General features: G+C 39.7%; 1 protein-coding gene across 6 annotated transcripts in view; it reads right to left on the reverse strand.

Moving 5' to 3' along the window:
- Window positions 1-21005, reverse strand: part of LIMS1 (LIM zinc finger domain containing 1) — a 194685-nt gene that overhangs the window by 61582 nt on the left and 112098 nt on the right. The window contains exon 1 of one of the 6 annotated variants that reach the window (XM_037015438.2): window positions 20684-20805. The exons of 3 other annotated variants lie outside the window; for them this stretch is intronic. In XM_037015438.2, coding sequence (XP_036871333.1) covers window positions 20684-20790 — 107 coding nt within the window. In that variant the 5' untranslated portion in view covers window positions 20791-20805. Of the gene's footprint in view, window positions 1-19223; window positions 19248-20683; window positions 20950-21005 lie in introns of those variants that run through there. 2 more of the 6 variants (XM_037015437.2, XM_073238752.1) reach the window with 2 other exon arrangements.

Consider the following 21005-nt stretch of genomic DNA (forward strand, 5'->3'; position numbering starts at 1 on the left):
CTGCTAACCCAGATTCTACACAGCTGTTTTAAGTGGCCCACATTCCACAAGCCAAGTTATTTTTTTCAAAATAAATTGTCCTACAGATTAAATCCACTGCTGCCCCGTGGAGGTAAGAACAGTAACTTGAGATGTCCAGTCCAATCTTTTTTTCCCACCTTATGAGAACTTCACTTCTAACAAAGTTAAGGAAGCACTGAGCTATTTTCAGTGCAAACTGGAGTGTCAGTAATTACCACAGGCAGACATCCTAGGTTAAGGTAAGGGCTCCTATCGCTTTCTATTCTCCTCGTCACACCAACCTTCAAATTACACACACCTGAGCCACAAATGCTGAATTCCTGGTTTGGTTTATATGCTGCTGACAGGCATGTGGCTGACAGCAGAGGGAACCTCATGGGGCTTGGCTATTTACCTGACTATTGTTCCAGATGTCTGGAGGAGGCACAAGCACTGGTAAGCCCCAGAAAATGATAAATTATAAAGTGATAGTTACATTAGAGGGAGAGTAAAAGTGTGCCATTTATTATGGTACATACCAAAAAAATTTTAACTGATTTTTGAAGATTTCAAACATACTAGTGAGAATAGTAAAATGAATCCCATCAAAAGCATTACTCAGCCCTAAAAGCTCTCAAATCATGATCAGTTTGTTTCATCTGTTCTTCCACCATCAGTATTTTGAAGCATATTCCATATACCATATCATCTGATCCACAGATTCTTCAGCAGTATAACCATGATATATTTAAGCTCTTGTTTCCTATGGGGAGTAATGTAGCACAGTGAACTCTGAAGGAGGCGCAGTACAGAGATGCTCTAACTACACTGTTTCAAAATCACAGACCCTTCAGTGGGGGCCGGCTGTCCCCACTGGTCTTCCATCATGATCAGAGGCCTCACAGCGGCCACAGGATGGAACATGGCTGAAACATACAAACTGGAAGCACACACATACACAGTGGCTCATCTCCAGTCCATCCACACTTGGACTTCCCTACAGTGTTGTCATTTTTTCATCCCATTATCTCTAAGCAATAAAGTGATTCATTTCATCACAATAACATTCAACAATGCCTTCTTTAAGTAGCTATAACAGCAGATGTACAAAGGTGATAGCAGTAAGTTTCTGCTGAGTTGTGGAGTTGGTTATGTAACCATAAAAACCTATCAATACTGCCTTAGTCACAAAGAATCAAAAACATTGCTTTTTTAAAGACATTTTATGCAACTAGTAACAGTCATGTATTTTGTCTTCAAACCCAAATGTACTGAAATTTCTCTCTTTATTAAATACACCAAAATTTATTGTACTACTTCAACTAGATGTAAGATCCCTTACTTTAGAGATGGGTTTGCTAAGAGGTTTAGTCACAATCTTGGGTTTAGAACCCGCACTTATGCTATATTCTGTTATCTTTAGTGGCTTTAGGTTTAGTTTGGAAAGAAAATTCCAAATACTCTGATTTCACAGTCTCTTCAATAAATGCTCCAATAAACTGCTTTAATAGTTCAGGTCACTCAAGTTTCACTTACAACGTTGACGGGACATCTACTAGTTTAAATCGTCGTAGTTACTGAATGACAGAGGTAACTCTGGGCCTGGGTCTGACAGTCGCCACCACACAGATGTTAAGTGAAGCCGTGAATGCTGGAGACCTTTGGGAACACGGGCCGGACAACAGAAAAGGGGTAGCTAGTAGGGAAAGCAGGAAAAGGCCATGCTGGGGAGATGAAGGGAGGAGACGTTTGTAGGAAGGAGAGGTTACTACTCTTATGTAGCTACTTATAAATGCCATAAAATTTCAAGGACAAGTAAAGGGAAAGTAATTGGATTGATTATGAGACCATAGTGTCTGGGCAGTGGGCCTCCCTCCACTACAACACTTCCAGGCCCTGCCAGCAGGCGGCCCACAGCTGGATGGGGCTCTGCCAACCCTAAGCTCTTACGTGGAGCGACCCCAGGAGTGGCCCTGCTGGCCTAGGAAACCATCTCTGGTCTTCCTAACTCCTGCCCATTCTGAGCCTGGTTCCTCAACCTTCCTATTTCTGTCAATTCTGTGAGCAACCTGAGGTCTTTCCAATAAAATTCTTTTCTATTTAAGTTAGCCAGAATCTCTTGCTGTTACTCCCCATGGAGAGCCAAGACTGGTGAGATAACACGGGACAGCAACATGGCAGGACAGCGACAAGGGGCAGGGCCACGGGGGAACCAAAAGCTGGACTGCAGACGGTTTAGACAGGTTAGGTGTTGGGAGCTGGACCGAACTTGCACAGCCTGATGACACAGTCCGGGCAGTTGGATGGCAGGGACTGCACAGCGGCCTTCCCAGAGAAGCAACTCCGATATCCCTCCTGCTCAAAATGCCCCTCCTAATAAATTTGCTTATTTCAGTTTCAATTCAAGCTACCCCTTAGGAAAGAGGCCATATCCAATTCTCCCTGAAAATTTTGGGTACTGGCCCTAAAGGAAAGTGGAAAAAACCACTACTGTTCTTGTGATTACCCCCGATGATGGGGAAGTGAGACCCCATAAGTATTGGACCCAAGTTTATGGGAAAAAAGATACGGGAAATTTACCTGGGTCAAGGTTCCTTCCCCCCGCCCCTACGTGGCCTCCAAATAACATATTCAATGATTAATGGCAACAGGTGGGTACAGAGAACAAATGATATTCTGTGGTTAGACAGTCAGAGAACAACCTGGCAAACTATAAAACAAATGAGAACAGGGCATTACTTAACTCCAGACGAGAAAAATCTCCATTGTAAGTCTTACTGAAAATGGGTCTGAGGCACAGTCCATAAAATTTGTCCCTGCCTGCCAAAAAGTCATCGTGTCCTTTTAGAGAGAGCCTCTTTTTTTCCTACCAGAGATGAAGAATGGGAGTATAGCTATGAAAGAATGAGGGCCCTACATAAAAACAATAGAATAGTGAACTTTAGATAGTCATCTGTAAGGAAACCAAGAGTCTGGCACCCACCTAATCTTTGTAAGATTTTCTGGCCATAATAACTAAGAACAAAGCTTACTTAGAAACAAGTTAACTGCTAAGACCTGCCAAATGACTTAATCTCATTCTCCAAACTCATATAACCGTGCAATGTGTCAATTAAATGATTAATGTCTGTACTGTACTTTGTGTAATCAAAGAGTATATAATCAAGCTGCTACTTTTCATTAGAGGCCAGGCTCAGCTTTGGCTAGTGTCTGTGTCCTCACTCATTTCAGTGAGTCACCGACGCCGTCCACCCTTCAGGGACTCCTGGACTCGCTGGAGCTGGACTCCAGCAGTTAGGTACTAAGGGACCAAAGTCATGGTGCTACTGGGACCGCCTGTCGTCAAGAGAAGCGGGAAGAGAGAGTGAAGCGTCACACACAGAGAGAAGGTCACACACAGCAGTCCTGAGGGGCAGGGCCAGCTGAGCTGAGGGTGGGGGAGGACGTGCCCCGGGGCACTAGAGGGGCCAAAGCCAGCAGTCAGACTGAGCTAAAGGGGGGAAAAACACATTAGCTTGATAACTTTTCTATAGCCCTAAAATCACTCCCAAATAAAGTTTACTTCAACAGAAATGGGGGTGGGGGTGGACAGAGAGAAATCTTACACCATTAGGTTTGATGGCTCAGGAAAGTGGGAGTGGGGCTGTGACCAGGAGAGAAATTTCACATATTGGCAAACAAATGCAAGGAGGACAGTCAGTAAAGTGAGCACAACGCCCAGCAGTAACCAGGAAGGTGAAGCTGTAGAACAGAGGCCTGTTCTACACAAGGTATTCCACCCAGAAACTGGAGCCTGAGCGACCTGTGTTGGGAGTTGTGTAGTGTGGCCCTGGGGTGCCAGGGCACCAGCCACAGTCAGAAGGGGCTGGCAGAGCTGCCAGAGGGAGGGTGTCACCATCAGAGACATGGAGGCCAAAGACTCATTACCTACTGCAAATGCACAAGGGTGCCGGGTAAGGACTGCGCTCAGAGAGGGAAAACATGATCTAGCAGATGCTCTGGATCAGTGACATGGTCCCAGGAAGTCCAGCCGGGCCACGCTCACATAAGGAATAAATACGAGGAACCACAGAGTCCCAGCAAGCTCTCATGATATTCATTTACTCATGCAACTCAACCAACTTTTATTGAGTATCTGTTATGTAGAAGCCACCGTGAAGGAAAAGACGGGGAAATCCTCACAGAAGGAGAATGCACAGCTTTTTCCACCTGGCAGAGTTGCTGGGACAGTGGCCTGTGCTGCCAGAGAAGCACGAGGTACTGGGGGTAGCAGGAGGGAGATGAGGATTGGACTTCATCCTGGCCTCCCTCCAGGCTCACCCCCTTTGCTAAGTGGGTGAAGGAGGATTCTAACAAGAACACCTGGAAATGTCTGCCAGTGCCAGGGTCACAGAAGCTCTGTGTGGGCTACTTTCCTGATCCTCTTTTTATTTGACAAATGTTGGCTGTAGCCCACAATAAAGTCTTAAATGGAATGGGAATCAGGAACAAATACAGCAGATGGAAAGAAAACGTGGGAGGCCATATGACACTCCTTGATTCCTGGCGGCACAAATGGGTGTCAAAGACTAGTGGCCAGTGGCGGGGACGGGGTACCTGAGACATAAACGCAGATTCTGAAGGAAGAGGTGCAGAGGGCTGGCTGGTGCTTACACAGGGACACCCCCAGTGCTGTTATTGTTCTCCATGCACTGCGCCTAAGCCAGCACCCTCACCTCGCCTCTTCAGGGTTCCAGTCGAGTTAAATTCCACCACCTGCCCCTGGGACCAACGGCACCAGGACAGGCCCTGGAGAGCCCTGCCTCCTGGGACCCCAGACAGGCCCCTGTAGGCTCTCTTTTCTACCAGGCCCTGACTTTTGCACTTCTGTGTTCACCTCTGCATTGTCTTAGCAAGAATCCTGCTAAATCAATTTAACCAGAATCCTCCATCCAGGTAGCTGATCACCCTCCCCATTCTCTAGGTGATGTCTGATGGCCCTGGCTGGCCTTCAGCAAGAGTCCTGTGAGGTTGTGTCTCCAGAATCTCCCTTACCCTTGATGTTTCCGCTCAGGAATTTTCCACGCACTGACCCCCCCAACTGTGCTCCTTGGCTATGAATCCCCACTTTTCCTTGTATTTGGAGGTGAACCCCATCTCTCCCCCATAGCAAAACCCCACTGTAGTGGTCCCTGCACCTATCTTGATGGTCCTGAATAAAGTCTGCTCACTGATCTTTAACAAGTGTCACTGATTTATTTTTTTACCTTAACCGTATTCACACCTCTGTGTAATTCCTTCTCTTTCAAGTAGGCTGGACTTACTGAATTGCTTTTCACAAAGACAATACAGCAAAAGTGCTATTAAGCCACTTCTGAGTAGGTTAAAAGAGGCTGGCTGCCACCTAGAGCTCTCTCTGGGGTCACTCCCTCCACTTGAGCCTTATACTGAGCGGAAGCTTAACAGCAATGTCATGAAAGATCTGAAGCCAGAGGCATGGAGTCAGGCTGGCCCTGGATTCCTGACCCTCGACTGTGAGGTGCACATGTTCCTTGTTTTAAGCCTGCAGTCAGCAAATTAGTACCCATGGGCCAAATCTGACTCACTGTCTGCTTCTGTGAATAAACCTTTATTGGAACACTAACAGCTACAACTCATTCATTTATGTATTTCCTACAGTGTTCACACTACAAGAGCAAAGTAGCGGTGACACAGATTGTATGGCTTACAAAACCTAAAATATTTATTATCTGGCCCTTTACAAAAAAACTTTGCTGACTCCTATTGCTGTTAAGTTTGGGATAATATTTATTCAGCAGTAGAAACTTAACGCACTCTGCTCCTATAGCGTTTGGTCACTCCTCCAGAGATGCAGTATCTATTTTTATCTGTATGTCTGTTGTTTCTACCATATACTAAGCTCCATGTAGTAGATAATGAATGTTTTAATTAACTCCATTTTCCTGGCACATAGTAGGACCTTAATAAATGTAGGCTGAACCAAGAATGCTTAGACAAATACATTCTACACATTAACACAGAGAACCTACAACCTAACAATACATCCTTTAAATAAAATATATTATATTAAGGAAAGCCAAAACTACAATTTGTGTTGAATAGCTAGTATTTTCAGTTGAATCCATTTTAAAGGTATTGGTTGACTGTCACAGAATGATCCCAGATTCAGAAAAATTTTGATCTTATAACTGGCTAGACTTTTATAAAGCCTCATTGTTTAAAATGCTACTAACATCAGTTTATTTTCAATACCTCCAAATTATTGCCATTAGTTTTTACGAAGAAATAAATAATTTATTTTCTAGCACCTGCAAATGTTAATGAAATGTTCTAAAACATTGCAGACTTTCAGTTTTGTTGCACCAAAGTCTATGTGTTAGAATCAGACACTGAGGTCGGTAGCAGGAACCATCCTACAGAAGTAAACACCCTGTGCAGTGACTCACTGTAGCCTCATAGTCAGCTTCCCTTCCCAATCTGCTTGCCAGAGGCAGGAGAACACTGTGTTAAGCAAGATAAATACCTGGATATTCTTGTAATGTTTAATTTAAATTTAAGTAATATGTTCATCTTGATACATAAATTATTACTTTTAGATATTTATACTTGAGACACTTTTTTCTGGCAAGCGTCATGAGGAGGTACAAAAATTCCATTTTTGTTTCAATCTTATTCTCCTTAGGCAAGTACAGGAGGTTAACCTTTACTTTTACCTTTACTTTTATGTTCAATGGTAAATTTTTAACTTTTAAGATATGATCAAGTATATTCAGAACTTCCCTGTAAGAAATCTAACTCTAAAACTTAAGTGAAGCCTAAGCTTGTGGTTAAGGGCTCACACTGTCCACGTAAGACCCAGCTGCACACAGCCCTGGGAGCAAACACCAGTCACCCAGATTACTAATTGTGTGCATCTGAGAGTCTCTCCCTGCTCTGTGAGAGGGGCGAATGTGCTGATCCGCCACAGGATTGTCATGCAGACTCAATGAGACTGAGAAGCACTTACCACATAGCTGGGAAAACAACAAATGGGAGGAAAGGCCACAGTGGTTTTAAAAAATAATGAGTTTATATTTATAGTTGACTCTTGAACAACTTGAGGGTTAGGGTTGCTGACTCCCACACTGCCAAAAATCTGCATATAACTGTGAGACCCCCTAAAACTTAACTACTAACAGCCTACTCTTGACTGGTAGCTTTACTGATAACATAAAGTTAATTAACAGATATTTTGTATGGTATATGTATTATATACTGTATTCTTACAATAAAGCTACAGAAAACATTTTTCAAATTATTGCAAATCACCAAAAAAATCTCAATACATTAATTAAAAAAAAATTTGTGTATAAGTGTAGTCACACAGTTCAAACCCATGTGTTCAAGGGCCAACTTGTACATGTAACATATTTATTAATAATCTTGCTGACTTTGGATTTGTAGATTTGGGAAAGATAGGACACAAAAAAGCATAAACTTTATATAAGAGAAACAATCAATAATCAAAGTGAAAAAAACTTTTGCTTTTCAAAAAGACATAAAAATGAGAAGACAAGCCACAGACAGACTGGGAGGAGACATCTGCAAATTACATATCTGACAAAGGACTTATAACTAAACTATATAAAGCACCATTACAATTATAAGAAACAGTCAATAAAATAAAAGATGGGCAAAATATTCTGACTGAACATTTTGCAAAACAAGAGAGATGGATTCCAAATAAGCAAAATGACATTCTAATTCATGAGTCATTAGGGAAATGCAAATTAAAACCACAATGAGATACCACTACATACACTCAAAATGGCTAAAATTGGAAAAAAAGAATTACCAAACCAAGTGTTGGCGAGGATGTGGAAGAAATGGAACCCTAAACACTGCTCATGGGAATATAAAATGGTATGACCTCTTTGGAAAACAGTTTAGCTATTAAAAAAAATTAAATATACACCTACCAAACAACCTAGCCATTTTACCCAAAAACATGAAAGTGTAGATCTATACAAGGACTTGAACATGGACTGTGTGTAATAGCTCTGTTTGTTGCAGTGGCCAAACACTGGAAACAAATGTCCACCATCAAGTGAGTTGCTAAACAAGTTACAGTATATCCATGAACCTGAATATCACTCAACAACAAAACAAATTAACTGCTGAGAAACACAGCAACATGGGTGAACCTCATAACAATCATGCTGAGTTAGAGATTCCAAACCAAAACATTAAGGACATTATCATGACTCTGCTTATATACAATTCTAAAACATGCAAACTAATCTAGAGGGACAGAAAGCAGATCAAAGGTTGTCTAGAGATGGGGAAGGACTGAATATGGGCAGGAGGGCACAGGATAATAAACACCCTCTTATCCTGACTGTGGGGACAGGACCACTGTACACTTGTCAAAACTGATCAGATGGCACATTAAAAGGTGTGTTTTACTGAGGGTCATTTGCTCAAACTCCATAAAGCTATTTCTAGCAAAGCCGCACACTGGGATGACTTTTTTTTTTCTTAGGGTATCACTGATATACAGTCTTATGAAGGTTTCACGTAAGCAACATTGTTGTTTCAACATTCACCCATATTATCAAGTCCTCACCTCTCCCCCCACTGCAGTCACTGTCCATCAGCATAGTAAGATGCTATAGCATCACTACTTGTCTTCTCCATGCTATATTGCCTTCCCCATAACCCACCTATATTGTGTGTGCTAATTACAGTGCCCCTTAATTCCCTTTTCCCACCCTTCCCATCATAACCGCTATTCCCTTCTTGGAGTCTGTGAGTCTGTTGCTGTTTTGTTCCTTAAGTTTTGCTTTGTTGTTATACTCCACAAATCAGTGAAATCATTTGGTATTTGTCTTTCTCTGCCTGGCTTATTTCACTGAGCATAATAACCTCTAGCTCCATCCATGTTGTTGCAAATGGTAGGATTTCTTTCTTTTTATGGCTGAATAATACTCCATTGTGTATATGTACCACATCTTCTTTATCCACTCATCTACTGATGGACACTTAGGTTGTTTCCATATTGTGGCTATTGTAAATAGTGCTATGATAAATATAGGGGTGCATATGTCTTTTTGAGTCATGAATCTTGTTTTCTTCGGGTAAATTCCCAGGAGTGGAATTCTTGGGTCAAATGGTATTTGTATATTTAGCTTTTTCAGGAACCTCCACATTGCTTTCCACAGTGGTTGAACTAGTTTACATTCCCACCAACAGGCACATGGGGATGACTTTTAATCTTTATGCACTGCTATACAAACAGGGCACTGCTGCTAGTCTCCTATAAAGATATGCTGATGTCCTGACTCCTGGTACCTGTGAACACGACCTTACTGGGAAATTGAGCCTTTGCATATAGAACAGGGAGACAAGTTCAGGAGAGGGCATACTGGAAGGGTCTCCCCTTAACACACTAGATGCTGTGCATGTAAGAGGAGAGACAGAGATGGGACACAGAGTACTAGGACAAGTTGCAGACAAACAGGAAGATAGAGGAAAGGCACGGACTTAAGGGACACATATACAAGCCAAATATAAGTGTTGCTAGCCAACACCAGGGGCTAGAAGAGGCACAGAAGGATGCCCTTTTTCACACTGCAGAGGGAGCATGCCCTTGCTGGCACAGTAATTTCTAACCTCTGGTTTTCAGAACTGTGAGACCACATATTTGTTGCTGGAAGCCACCCAGTTTGTGACATTTTGTTACAGCAGCTTTAGGAAACTAGCACAACCATTAAAAAAAACTTAAGGAGCTTTATAACTTTAAGAAGCATTTAATAGTAATTTATAAAGATTTTCTATAAAAGAATATTTGTGTCAAAAGTTTGCTTTATGACCACCAGGGTGCACAGATATACAATCAGTGGCTATGCTCCCAAGATACCTAAATACATATAAAATAATCATTACTTAATAACAAAATAAAATGATAAAATTTTCCCAGCATCTATCCAAAGTACTGCAGGCAAAACAGTTTTAGTCAACTGCAAATTTTTCATTTTTCTAAGTGATTTATAACAGATACTTCAAGGTTTTGTTTTAAACCAATAGGAAAAGTTATAATAATTAAAATATTGGCAATTATAGAAAATCATTTAGAAAACACGTATATTGACAAAAAAATTACAAACTGATTCTGACACAGGTTCATTCCTAAGTATCTCTCAGCATACAGAAAAACAGAAATGGGACCCTTAAATAAAAATGTTTTACTGCTTTTAACTATTTCTTTAACACACCTAATTTTTAAAAGCATTAACATTGCTATTTTTAATTTCAGCATATTCTCCCTCAACTATTTAGAAATGTTTTAAGACAGGGAAGAAGACGTATTTCCCTTCAGAAAGTGACTTTCCCAAAACTACTGAAAGAGAAAAAATGGTCATGTCCTTATCTCTGATCATGATACACTGGTCACTATGTCTCTCTCAGGTTTCTCTCAGCATGATACTGTACATAAATTATAAGTTAATAATTAAGCATAGAAAAGTAGTCAGAGTAAAGGAAGTTGAACTGAGAGAAAGGAACCTCTAAGGCAGGTCCTTAGTTTCTCACTTCTTCATTTATTCAGTGAGGAATAGACAATGGACATGCTGACTGATGAAGACCCAAGTGGCTGCTGTATGTAAAGAGGGCAGGTCAGGCCCCAGCCCTGGAGATCTGATCTATTTATTGGGGGTGGGGTGGGGGTGGGTGGCTGGTAAATGAGGAGGAGAGAAGGTGTGCCTTAAAACCAATTATTACAATATAAATACTTGCCATTACACTCTTTAAAAATCTTTTAAATTGAGATATAATTGACATGTAACAGTTGTACAAGTTTAAGGTGTACAATATGTTGGCTTGATACATTTATATACTACAATGATTCCTACACTAGTGTCAGCTAATACCTTTATTTTATCACATAATTATCATTTCTTTTTCGTGCTGAGAACAGTTAAAATCTAGTCTCTTAGCAACTTTAAAACTTTTAATATAGTATAGTTCACTACAAAAATGACTGTGTTGGGCATTAGATCTCCAGAAATTATTTGTCTACTAGTGGCAAGTTTATACCCTTAAAACAACATCTCCTAAAAAAAGATTCCTTATAAGGGAAATCCCATCAGACTATCAGCAGATTCTCACAGAAATTTTACAGGCCAGAGGGGAGTGGCATGAAATAATAATGTACTGAAACAGAAGGACGTTCAACCAAGAATCCTCTACACAGCAAGATTATCATTCAGATTTGAAGGAGAGATTAAAAATTTCCCAGATAAATGAAGGCTGAAGGAATTTACAACCACTCAACTATCACTACAGGGTATGTTAAAGGGACTTCTGTAGATGGAAATGTCCTTAAGCCTAAATAGTTTTCAGAAGTAAAAATAAACCCAGATAAATGCAGTACACCAATTACTTACCAAGAAACCACAAAATTAAAACAAAACAAATCAAAAGTAGTAACACCAACTATACACAAAATCAGTCAAGGAATACACAACAAGTGCAGACTGTGACATCTAATACATAAAATGTACAGGAGGAAGAAGAAAAAAGAAGTATTTTAAGACTGTGTTTGAAATAGAGCAATCATCACCTTAACATAGACTGTCATATAGTTAGGAAGCTATCCTTGAACCTTATGGTAAGGACAAACATAAAGCCTATAATAGACACACAAAATATTAAAAAAGAAAAACCCAATCAAATATTAAAGAAAACCATCAAATAACAAGAAAAGAATATAAGAGAGGAAGAAAGGAACAGAGAGACACTACAAAAACAAGAAAACAATTAATAAAATGGCAATAAATACATATCTATCAATAATTACCTTAAAAGTAAATGGATTGAATGCACCAATCAAAAGACAGAGGGTGCCAGAATGGATAAACAAACAAGACCCATATGCTGCCTACTGGAGACTCACTTCAAACCCAAAGACATACAGAGACTGAAAATGAACGGATGGAAAAAGATAGTTCATATAAATAACGGGGAGAAAAAACCAGGAGTAGCAGTACTTATATCAGATAAAACAGATTTCAAAACAAAGCAACAAGAAACAAAGAAGGGCATTACATAATGATAATGGGGTCAGTCCAACAAGAGAATATAACTATTATAAATATCTATGCACCCAGCTTAGGGGCACCTAAATATGTAAAATATATACTAACAGAATTAAAGAGGGAAATAGGTTGCAACACCTTCATTTAGGAGACTTTAACACACCACTCACATCAACAGATCAACCAGACAGAAAATAAAAAAGGAAACAGAGGCACTGAACAACACATTAGATCAGATGGATGTAACAAATATCCACAGAACACTCCACCCAAAAGCATCAGGATATGCATTTTTCTCAAGCGTACGTGATATAGTCTTCAGAATAGATCATATACTAGGCCACAAAAAGAGCCTCAATAAATTAAAAAAGATTGAAATTGTATCAAGCAACTTCTCAGACCATAATGGTATGAAACTGGAAATAAATTACACAAAGAAAACAAAAAAGCCTACAAACACAAGGAGGCTAAACAACATGCTTCTAAATAATGCATGGATCAGTGAACAAATTATAAAGAAATCAAGCAATACATGGAGGCAAATGAAAACAAAAATACAACAGCCCAGTATCTGGGACACTACAAAGGCATCTCTAAGAGGGAAGTACATAGCAATACAGGGAAGTACACAGCAAGTACAGAACAATTCCAAATAAACAGTATAATCTCACAAATAAAGAAACAAGAAAAAGAAGAACAAAAGAAAACCCAGTTAGTAGAAGGAGGGACATAATAAAGGTCAGAGCAGAAATAAATAAAATAGAGAATAAAACAATAGGAAAACTAAAAACAAAGAGCTGGTTATTTGAGAAAATAGACAAATTCTTAGACTTATCAAGGTAAAAAGAGAGCATACACAAATAAAATTAGAAATGAAAAAGGAAAAATCTCAACTGATACCATAAAAATACAAAGAAGCCTTAGATATTTCTATGAAAAATTTTATGCCAATGAATTGGACAATCTAGAAGAATTGGAGAAATTCCTAGAAAATGACAACCTTCCATGACTGACACAGGAAGAAACAGAAAATCTGAACAGACCAATTACCAGCAATGAAATTGAACTGGTAATCAAAAAACTCCCATCAAACAAAAAAGTCCAGGTCAAATGGCTTCACAGCTGAATTCTAACTAACATTTAAAGAGTTAACACCCATCCTTCTTACAGTATTCCAAAAGTAAAAGAGGGAATACTTCCAAACTCATTCTAAGAGGCCAGCATGACTCTAATACCAAAACCAGACAAAGACACCACACACACAAAAAAAAACCCTCAAAAAATATTAGCAAACCAAATTCAAAAATGGATCAAAAGGATCATCCATCATGACCAGTAGGATTTATTCCAGGCATCCAAGGATGGAGACTATTTGTAAATCAATCAGTAATATAATACAGCACATTAACAAAAATAAGGACAAAAACTGCACGATCATCTTAATAGGTGCTAAAAAAGCACTTGACAAAATTCAACATCCATTCATGACAAAAACTCTCAACAAACTGAGGGTATGTACCTCAACATAATCAAGGCCATATATGACAAACCCACAGCCAACATCATACTTAACAGTGAAAAGCTGAAAACTTTTCCTCTAAGATCATGGACAAGACTAGGATGTCCACTCTCACCACCTTTATTCAACACAGTACTGGAGGTCCCATCCATGGCAATCAGACAACACAAAGAGATAAAATGCATCCAAATTGATAAGGAAGAAGGTGAGCTGTCACTATGTGCAGATGACATGGTATTATACACAGAAAACCCTAAAGACTACACTAAAAAACTATTAGAACTAACAACTAGAATCAGCAAAATTGCAGGATACAAAATTAGTAACAGAAATCCATTGCATTTCTATATATGAACAGTGAATTAGCAAAAAGAGAAATCAAGAAAACAATTCCATTTACAACTGCACCAAAAGGAATAAATTACCTAGGAATAAACCTAACAAAGGGGATAAAAGATCTGTACTCTGAAAACTATTAAGACACTAACAAGAGAAATTAAAGAAGTCACAAATAAGTGGAAATCTATCTCATGTTCAAGGATAGGAAGAATCAGTATTGTCAAATGGCCATCCTGTCCAAAGCAATTTACAGATTCAATGCAATCCCTATCAAAATACCAGGCAGCATTCTTCAATGAACTAGAACAAATAATCCTAAAATTTATATGGAATCACAAAGAAACCAAATAGTCAAAGCAATCCTGAGGAGGAAGAACAAAGCTGGGGACATTTCAGTCCCTGACTTCAAGCTATACTACAAAGCAACAATAATCAAAGGAACAGACCCATAGATCAATGGAACAAAATAGAGAGCCCATATATAAACCCAAGCATATATAGTCAATTCATGTACTTTAAAGGAGCTGTGAATATACAATGGGAAAAAGACAGCGTCTTCAATAACTGGTGTTGGGAAAACTAGACAGCCTACATGCAAGAGAATAAAACTGGATTACTGTCTAACTCCATACACAAAAGTAACTTGAAATGGATCAAAGACCTGAATGTAGGACATGAAACCATAAAACACCTAGAAGAAAACATAGGCAAAACTCTCTTAAACATAAGCATGAGCAATTTTTTCCTGGACACATCTCCTTGGGCAAGGGAAACAAAATAAAAAATGAACAAGTGGGACTGCATCAAACTAAAAAGCTTCTATACAGTAAGGACACCATCAGCAGAACAAAAAGGCAACCTGTACTAGGGGAGAATATATTTGTAAATGATTTATCCGATAAGGGGTTAACATCCAAAATGTATAAAGAACTCATATGCCTCAACACCAAAAAATAAATAACCTGATTAAAAAATGGATAGAACATCTGAACAGACATTCTTCCAAAGAAGAAATACAGGCCAAGAAGCACATGAAAAGATCCTCCACATCACTAATTATCAGGGAAATGCAAATCCAAACCACAGTATCACCTCACACCAGTGTGAGAATGGCCACTATCCAAAAGACAAGAATTAACAAGTGTTGGTGAGGATGTGGATGTGGAACAAAGGGAACCCTCCTACACTGTTAGTGGGAATGTAATTTGGTGCAGCCACTGTGGAAAGCAGTATGGAGGTTCCTCAACAAAATTAAAAATAGAAATACTATTTGATCCAGTAATTCCACTTCTAGGAAATTACCAGAAAACAAAATCCCTGATTTAAAAAGACATATGCGCTCCTATGTTTATCACCGCATTATTCACAATAGCCAAGATATGGAGGCAAACAAAGGGTCTGTCAATAGATGAATGGATAAAGATGTGGTACATATATACAATGGAATATTACTCAGCCATAAAAGTGAAAGAAGTTCTGCCATCTGCAACAACATGGATGGATCTATAGGGCATTATGCTAAGTGAAATAAGCCAGATGGAGAAAGACAAATACCGTACTATTTCACTTATTTGTAGAATCTAAAAACAAAGCAAAATGAACAAAATAGCAGCAGACTCGTAGATACTGAGAAGTGACTAGTGGTTAGCATAGGGGAGTGGCTGGAGTTGGTGGGTAGGGAGGGTGAGGGGGAGAAAGGGGCACAAAAATTTCAATCATGATATTAGTTGGTCACAGGGATAGTAATACAGCATGGAGAATATAGCCAATGATTCTGTAACATCTTCCTATGTTTAAAGATAGTAACTGCGCTAATGGGGATGAGGATTTAACAATGTGGGTAACTGCTGAACTACTGTTTTATACTTGAAACCAAGAGAAGATAGTATATCAATGATACTTCAGTAAAAAAACCCCAGTATCTCCCCAATTCCCCCACACCCTCAGCCACTGGTATTCACCATTCTACTGTTTTCACAAGTTCAATTTTTTTAGATTCCACACATAAGTGATGTCATACAGTATGTATCCTTCTCTAACTTATTTCACTTAGCATAGCGCCCTCAAGGTCCATCCATGGGGTCACAAATGGCAGGACTGCCTATGCATTGCATGTATTTCTGTGACAGCACTGTTAGGCACATATAAGAAAGCACACTTGCCAATTAATACCTCTCTGTACCAAGAAGAAAAAATTTGTTATTGTGTGATGTGTTCACTGTCCCGAAGGTTAAATGTGCTCTCACTGAACTATTAAATATGAAAACAGACAAAATTAGCAAAGCTGTAATTTTATCTCCCTAGTTGTCTAATGGAATAGATTTCTAAAACTGAAACACAAACAACTGGCTTTTCAGCCAAAAGATAAGCCAAAAAAGTGATGAGCAAACTGCAAAAGAGGTATACAGGACATGCACACCCTAGGTTACCCTGCTCCACCTCAACTGAACTCAGAGCACTAACTTACTTAATTCAAGGGTACGTAACAGCCTTTTACAGCCTTGGCTCTTCTTCCTCCCTTATAGGACTGTGATTTAAAAAACAAAAACAAAAACAAAAACAAAAACAGGGAAGTTCTTAATAAGTGCCTGGCCTTAAACAAGGGCCCAATCAATGTTAATGTATTATTCAGGAACAATTGATCTGAATTTTCTAAACCAAATCAAGGGCATGTCCACTACTTTAAAATGATATCCTATATCTAGAAAGATATGAGCTCAGAAGATTTGTTTAGTAACCAGAAAGTAAAGGTTACTTTTCTTCGCAGTTCCTCCTGTTCCTGGTTACAGTTCCACCAGGAAAAGGGTGGGAAAAGAGAAAACAACAGTTCTAACAAGCAGAGAACCACTCACTGGTGCATCTAGTCAACTTCACGTAGGGATAATTGTCAAAATACATTTTCTTGACTCACATTCATTTAAGACAGACACAGCCGTGATTTTATGCAGACAATCATAAATCTGGGTAACTGGGTGGAGGCGTGGGGAGGGTACAAGAGGGAAAGAGCTAAGGTTCTTTATCTCAGCACTAGAGCAGGCTGCAGAGAGCCCGGCAGTCAATACTTCTGCCTTTCCAGGCACCGGTCCTGGTCAAGACTCAACTCTGCCACGGTGACCACAAACCACCACATATAGCATGGACGAGTAAGCAGGGCTGTGTCACAATAAAACTTTGTGGACAATAAAATTTGAATTGCATGTCATTTTCGTATGTCATGAAATATTCTTTTTTTTCCCTTCAACCATTTGAAAACGTAAAATCTATCCTAAGCTCATGGGCTATAAAAAACAAGCAGTGCGACAGATTGGCCTAAAGACCATAGTTTGCCAACCCCTGTGTTCAACTATTTCCAGCCCAGTCGGCAAAGAATTGAGTCCTGAGGTGTCCCAATGAGACACTTGAGAGATCCTTTGCATCTGAGGCAGAGCCAAAGTGACTCTGAGAATTTCAAAGGTTTATTTGTGTGGGGGGAGCTGATGAGAGATTTTTCAGGTGTGTTTTTAATTCCTTCAAAAACAAATGTGTTTGGATGCAACATAATTTAAGAGGTGGAATAAATAGCAAGAACAAATAAGGAACAGAGAGCTAAGGAAGAATTATTTGGAATGTGTGTATGTTTGTATAAAAGGGTATATCTTAGGTGTTATTTTTGGGTATCAAAATTTCAGGAAAGAAAGAGTCAATGCCCCTTAAAGGTGTGTGAACTCAGAACAACTCCTGAACCTAAGGGAACAAGGGTGTGAGCCACTTCACTCTAATGAGCCCACTGCTTGATTCAGAAGCTTTACCTAGGTTATGAGGAGAGGGACAAGAGACTATTATATGTGTGTGTGTGTGTGTGTGTGTGTGTGTGTATGTGTATGTATATATATATATATATATATATAGTGTATAAATGAATGTTCATGCTTTATCCAAATCCTTAACATTAGCTTCATGAGGGAAAATAATAATTCTAATTATTTCTTAGGCATGTTAGAGTCTAGCCAAAATTAAGGACATATTCTAAAATTCAGTATTAAGGCCCACAAGGCACTTTCTGCTAGTTGTGACAATTACTATTTAAATAACATAAATCACTGATAACCCTCCGATGCAGAGGGTAATGTCCTCCTGTTCAAAGCATGCATGTGTAATAAGCTTCGGGGGTTATACTTAATACTTTAAAGTCAGCGTCTCTCGTGCTGCCTCTTACAAGTCTGAAGCCAGAACTATTTTCATGTCTATTGCAGTGCTCTTTAAACACTGGTATTTTGTTTTGGAGCACAGACTTTTTTTCTTTTTTTCCAGTACAAAAAATGGATAAAAAGAATATGGTCTATTCATATAATAGAATATTAAATAGCAGTTGGGAGCACAGACTTCTATTAAAACTTAAAAGAAAATGTTTTCTGGCAGTGCAAAGCCATTTTCAGTCTTTGATATCAGTTTTCTTGCTAGAGTCTATACACATGCCAAGAAAATGAACATGTGAGTAAGAAGGAATTAGAACAGGAATGTGTCTTGTGCAACACTTAAGACAGCATGAGGGACGTTTGGTATTGCATGTATTCAATGTCAAATAACTCCCTGTAGGAAGACATCAGCTGGTCACATTCCCTGAGCCCAAACCTGGCTGTTCCTTGAGGGTAGGGGCTGTGCATCTTTATTTAGCACACAGTAGGTACTCAACACACATCTTGAATAATGCACAGAAGCAATAATCCTGTAGCACTGTTTACAAGATGGTAAACCCCACTCCCTCACCAAGTTGGTGGTGAGGACTGTATGAGAAACCAACAGTGCTTGGTGATGGTGGTCTTTTTATCCTCATTTTAAAGAGTAATATGGTGAAGTTCAATGAGATGACATACTCATTACCCAAGTGGTGCTGAGATGGGGGTGCCTGATTACAAAGCCCCTACCCTCCTTGATTCCCATTAGCTAAGAAACCTAATTTAACACTAAAAATAGGGGGAAAAACCTTGCCTCTATAAATTGATAAAAAGTCCATGGAAAAAGAGACAATTGCCTGTTTTTCCTAGCTAAGCACTGCACTGTGAGAATACAGAAAATGGTCATCCTTTCTGCATCCAGGGACAAAGAAATGGCAGAAATGGAAGTCCCTGCACACTACCAGGGACTGAGTCACCAGGCTGGGTGATAAATATTTCCCCTTAACCAATTGCAACAAGCCAATACTTCCTCAGAATTACTCTTTTAATTTGAAGAATTATTCCTTTAGCTTAAACTCTAGACAAAAGAAAAAATATAGTTGTTTCAAAAGCAGTTATAAGTACATCCATACTTACCTCCTCGGGCATTATAGGGAGTTTTATTCATGGGCACTTTTGTTATTGTCTGAAACAGGTAAAAGATGGTTGGTGTCAAATCTTGTTTTACATATCCTAAGTTTCTAAAAAGGAATTCTCAGGACCCCAAATTAAAATGGTTTTGCTATTTTTCCCTCGCGGCTCTCGTGTAGAACAGAGCCTATGACTCACTGTCAGTCTCTGAGGTCACATCCACCAGCCTATCCGGTGAGCAGGAGACAGCATCTCGCCCAGCCTCCTAACATCTGTGTCACTCAGGTTCCGGGGCCTCTGTTCACCCCGTCACTTACAAGTTAGTACTCTGGATGCAGCTAAAAGACACCTGGCGTGGCAGGGAGTACACCTTCTAATAATGTTAGTATTCGGATCAGTCCTTTAATGCTGATATTCTCAAAAGCAGTGAAAGAGTCAATCATTTTCAGGGAAATGTTTCTATATAGTTCTTGTAGTACAGGTATATAAGACAGAAGACAGATACAGGATTTAGTAGTTTTTCAAAGCTTCCTTGCCCATTTTTTCCCTGTCAAATTTAAATGGAGAATCTAAAATCTAAAAATGAAGTCACAGGAAAAAGTGCAATAGTATACAACACAACATATAAATATCCCCCTCCCCCCATCTAACTGAGATATTCAAACACTTGAGCCACAAGCCTACAAACGAACTGAAGTACGTTCAAGTAAGTGCGGTAAGAGAAGAAAGCCTCCCCGGCAGCCGTCTGTCAGCAATGACATGGGAACGCTGCTCAGAGACAGAAAACCTAAACTCTTCTCAGTGACCACAGTATGTTAAGCTACAGCTTAATGTTGCTGGGACTTTTTAGAAACTAAAGTTTAAAAAAGTCAATAGTTGTGACAAAAGCTAAAATTGCGTTCTTTCAGGCAAATTAACTTTGAAAACAAAAAAACCCCTAACCTTTTTGGTTAAAATGGTCTCCAGAGTTTTGATGTCCTTCCCTTCCGGATCACAATTAGCAGTTCCTCCATTCCTTTGCTAAATCCATGTCAAGAACCAAGCCTCCTCTACGGACATCACACACCACCCTCACCACCAAAGTGTAAAGAATTCCTCACAGAAACATGTTCCAATAAGCCAAAGCAATCTATCTTTAAACTAAAGGGAAAACAACTGCTTCAGTTTAATATTACTCTGATGATTAGGTAACTTTTAAATATGTCTTTAAAACAGCACTGCAGGTTTGTGGAGCGGCCAAACAACTTCAGGTTTGTGAAGAAATGAGGAAGAAGAGTTCTTCTGGTTTTGCACAGTTCCAGTCAACCACAATCCAGGGACCGTGTTCAATCTTTAATCACAGCCTGAGAGGTTCTAGTGGGGTCTTTCAAGCAGGTGCTCCCCAGTACAGCATCCACTAGGCGTGAGCCTCCCACAGCCACTAGGCACTTTGAGCTGCAGCCAAGAATGACCATACGTGCACTCACCTGAGCTCTTCCTCCTGCGACCCATTTACTCTCAGGCTGTCAGGACGATCACGTCTTCTCCTGTAGAGGCCTGAATGTGAAAGCTCTTTGAGCTGTAAGGCAGTCATACTTCCCTCCACACATGAATTACCAAGACTTTAAAGCCTTCACGCTGAGCACTGTGGCTGCCTGCTCAGTGTCTCTTGCGGGACCAGCACACCTGAGCCAGAGTTAGAAACCTCCAGGCGGCTGCTCAGAGCACAGCTTCCTGTTTCTCACTGGTACACACCCTTCTCAGCAGGGCCCAGCTTGCCTTATCTCGGGGCCTTGCACCCTGGGGCGG

The sequence above is a fragment of the Manis javanica genome, chromosome 1 (genome assembly GCF_040802235.1).
Source record: "Manis javanica isolate MJ-LG chromosome 1, MJ_LKY, whole genome shotgun sequence".
NCBI classification, from domain to species: domain Eukaryota; kingdom Metazoa; phylum Chordata; class Mammalia; order Pholidota; family Manidae; genus Manis; species Manis javanica.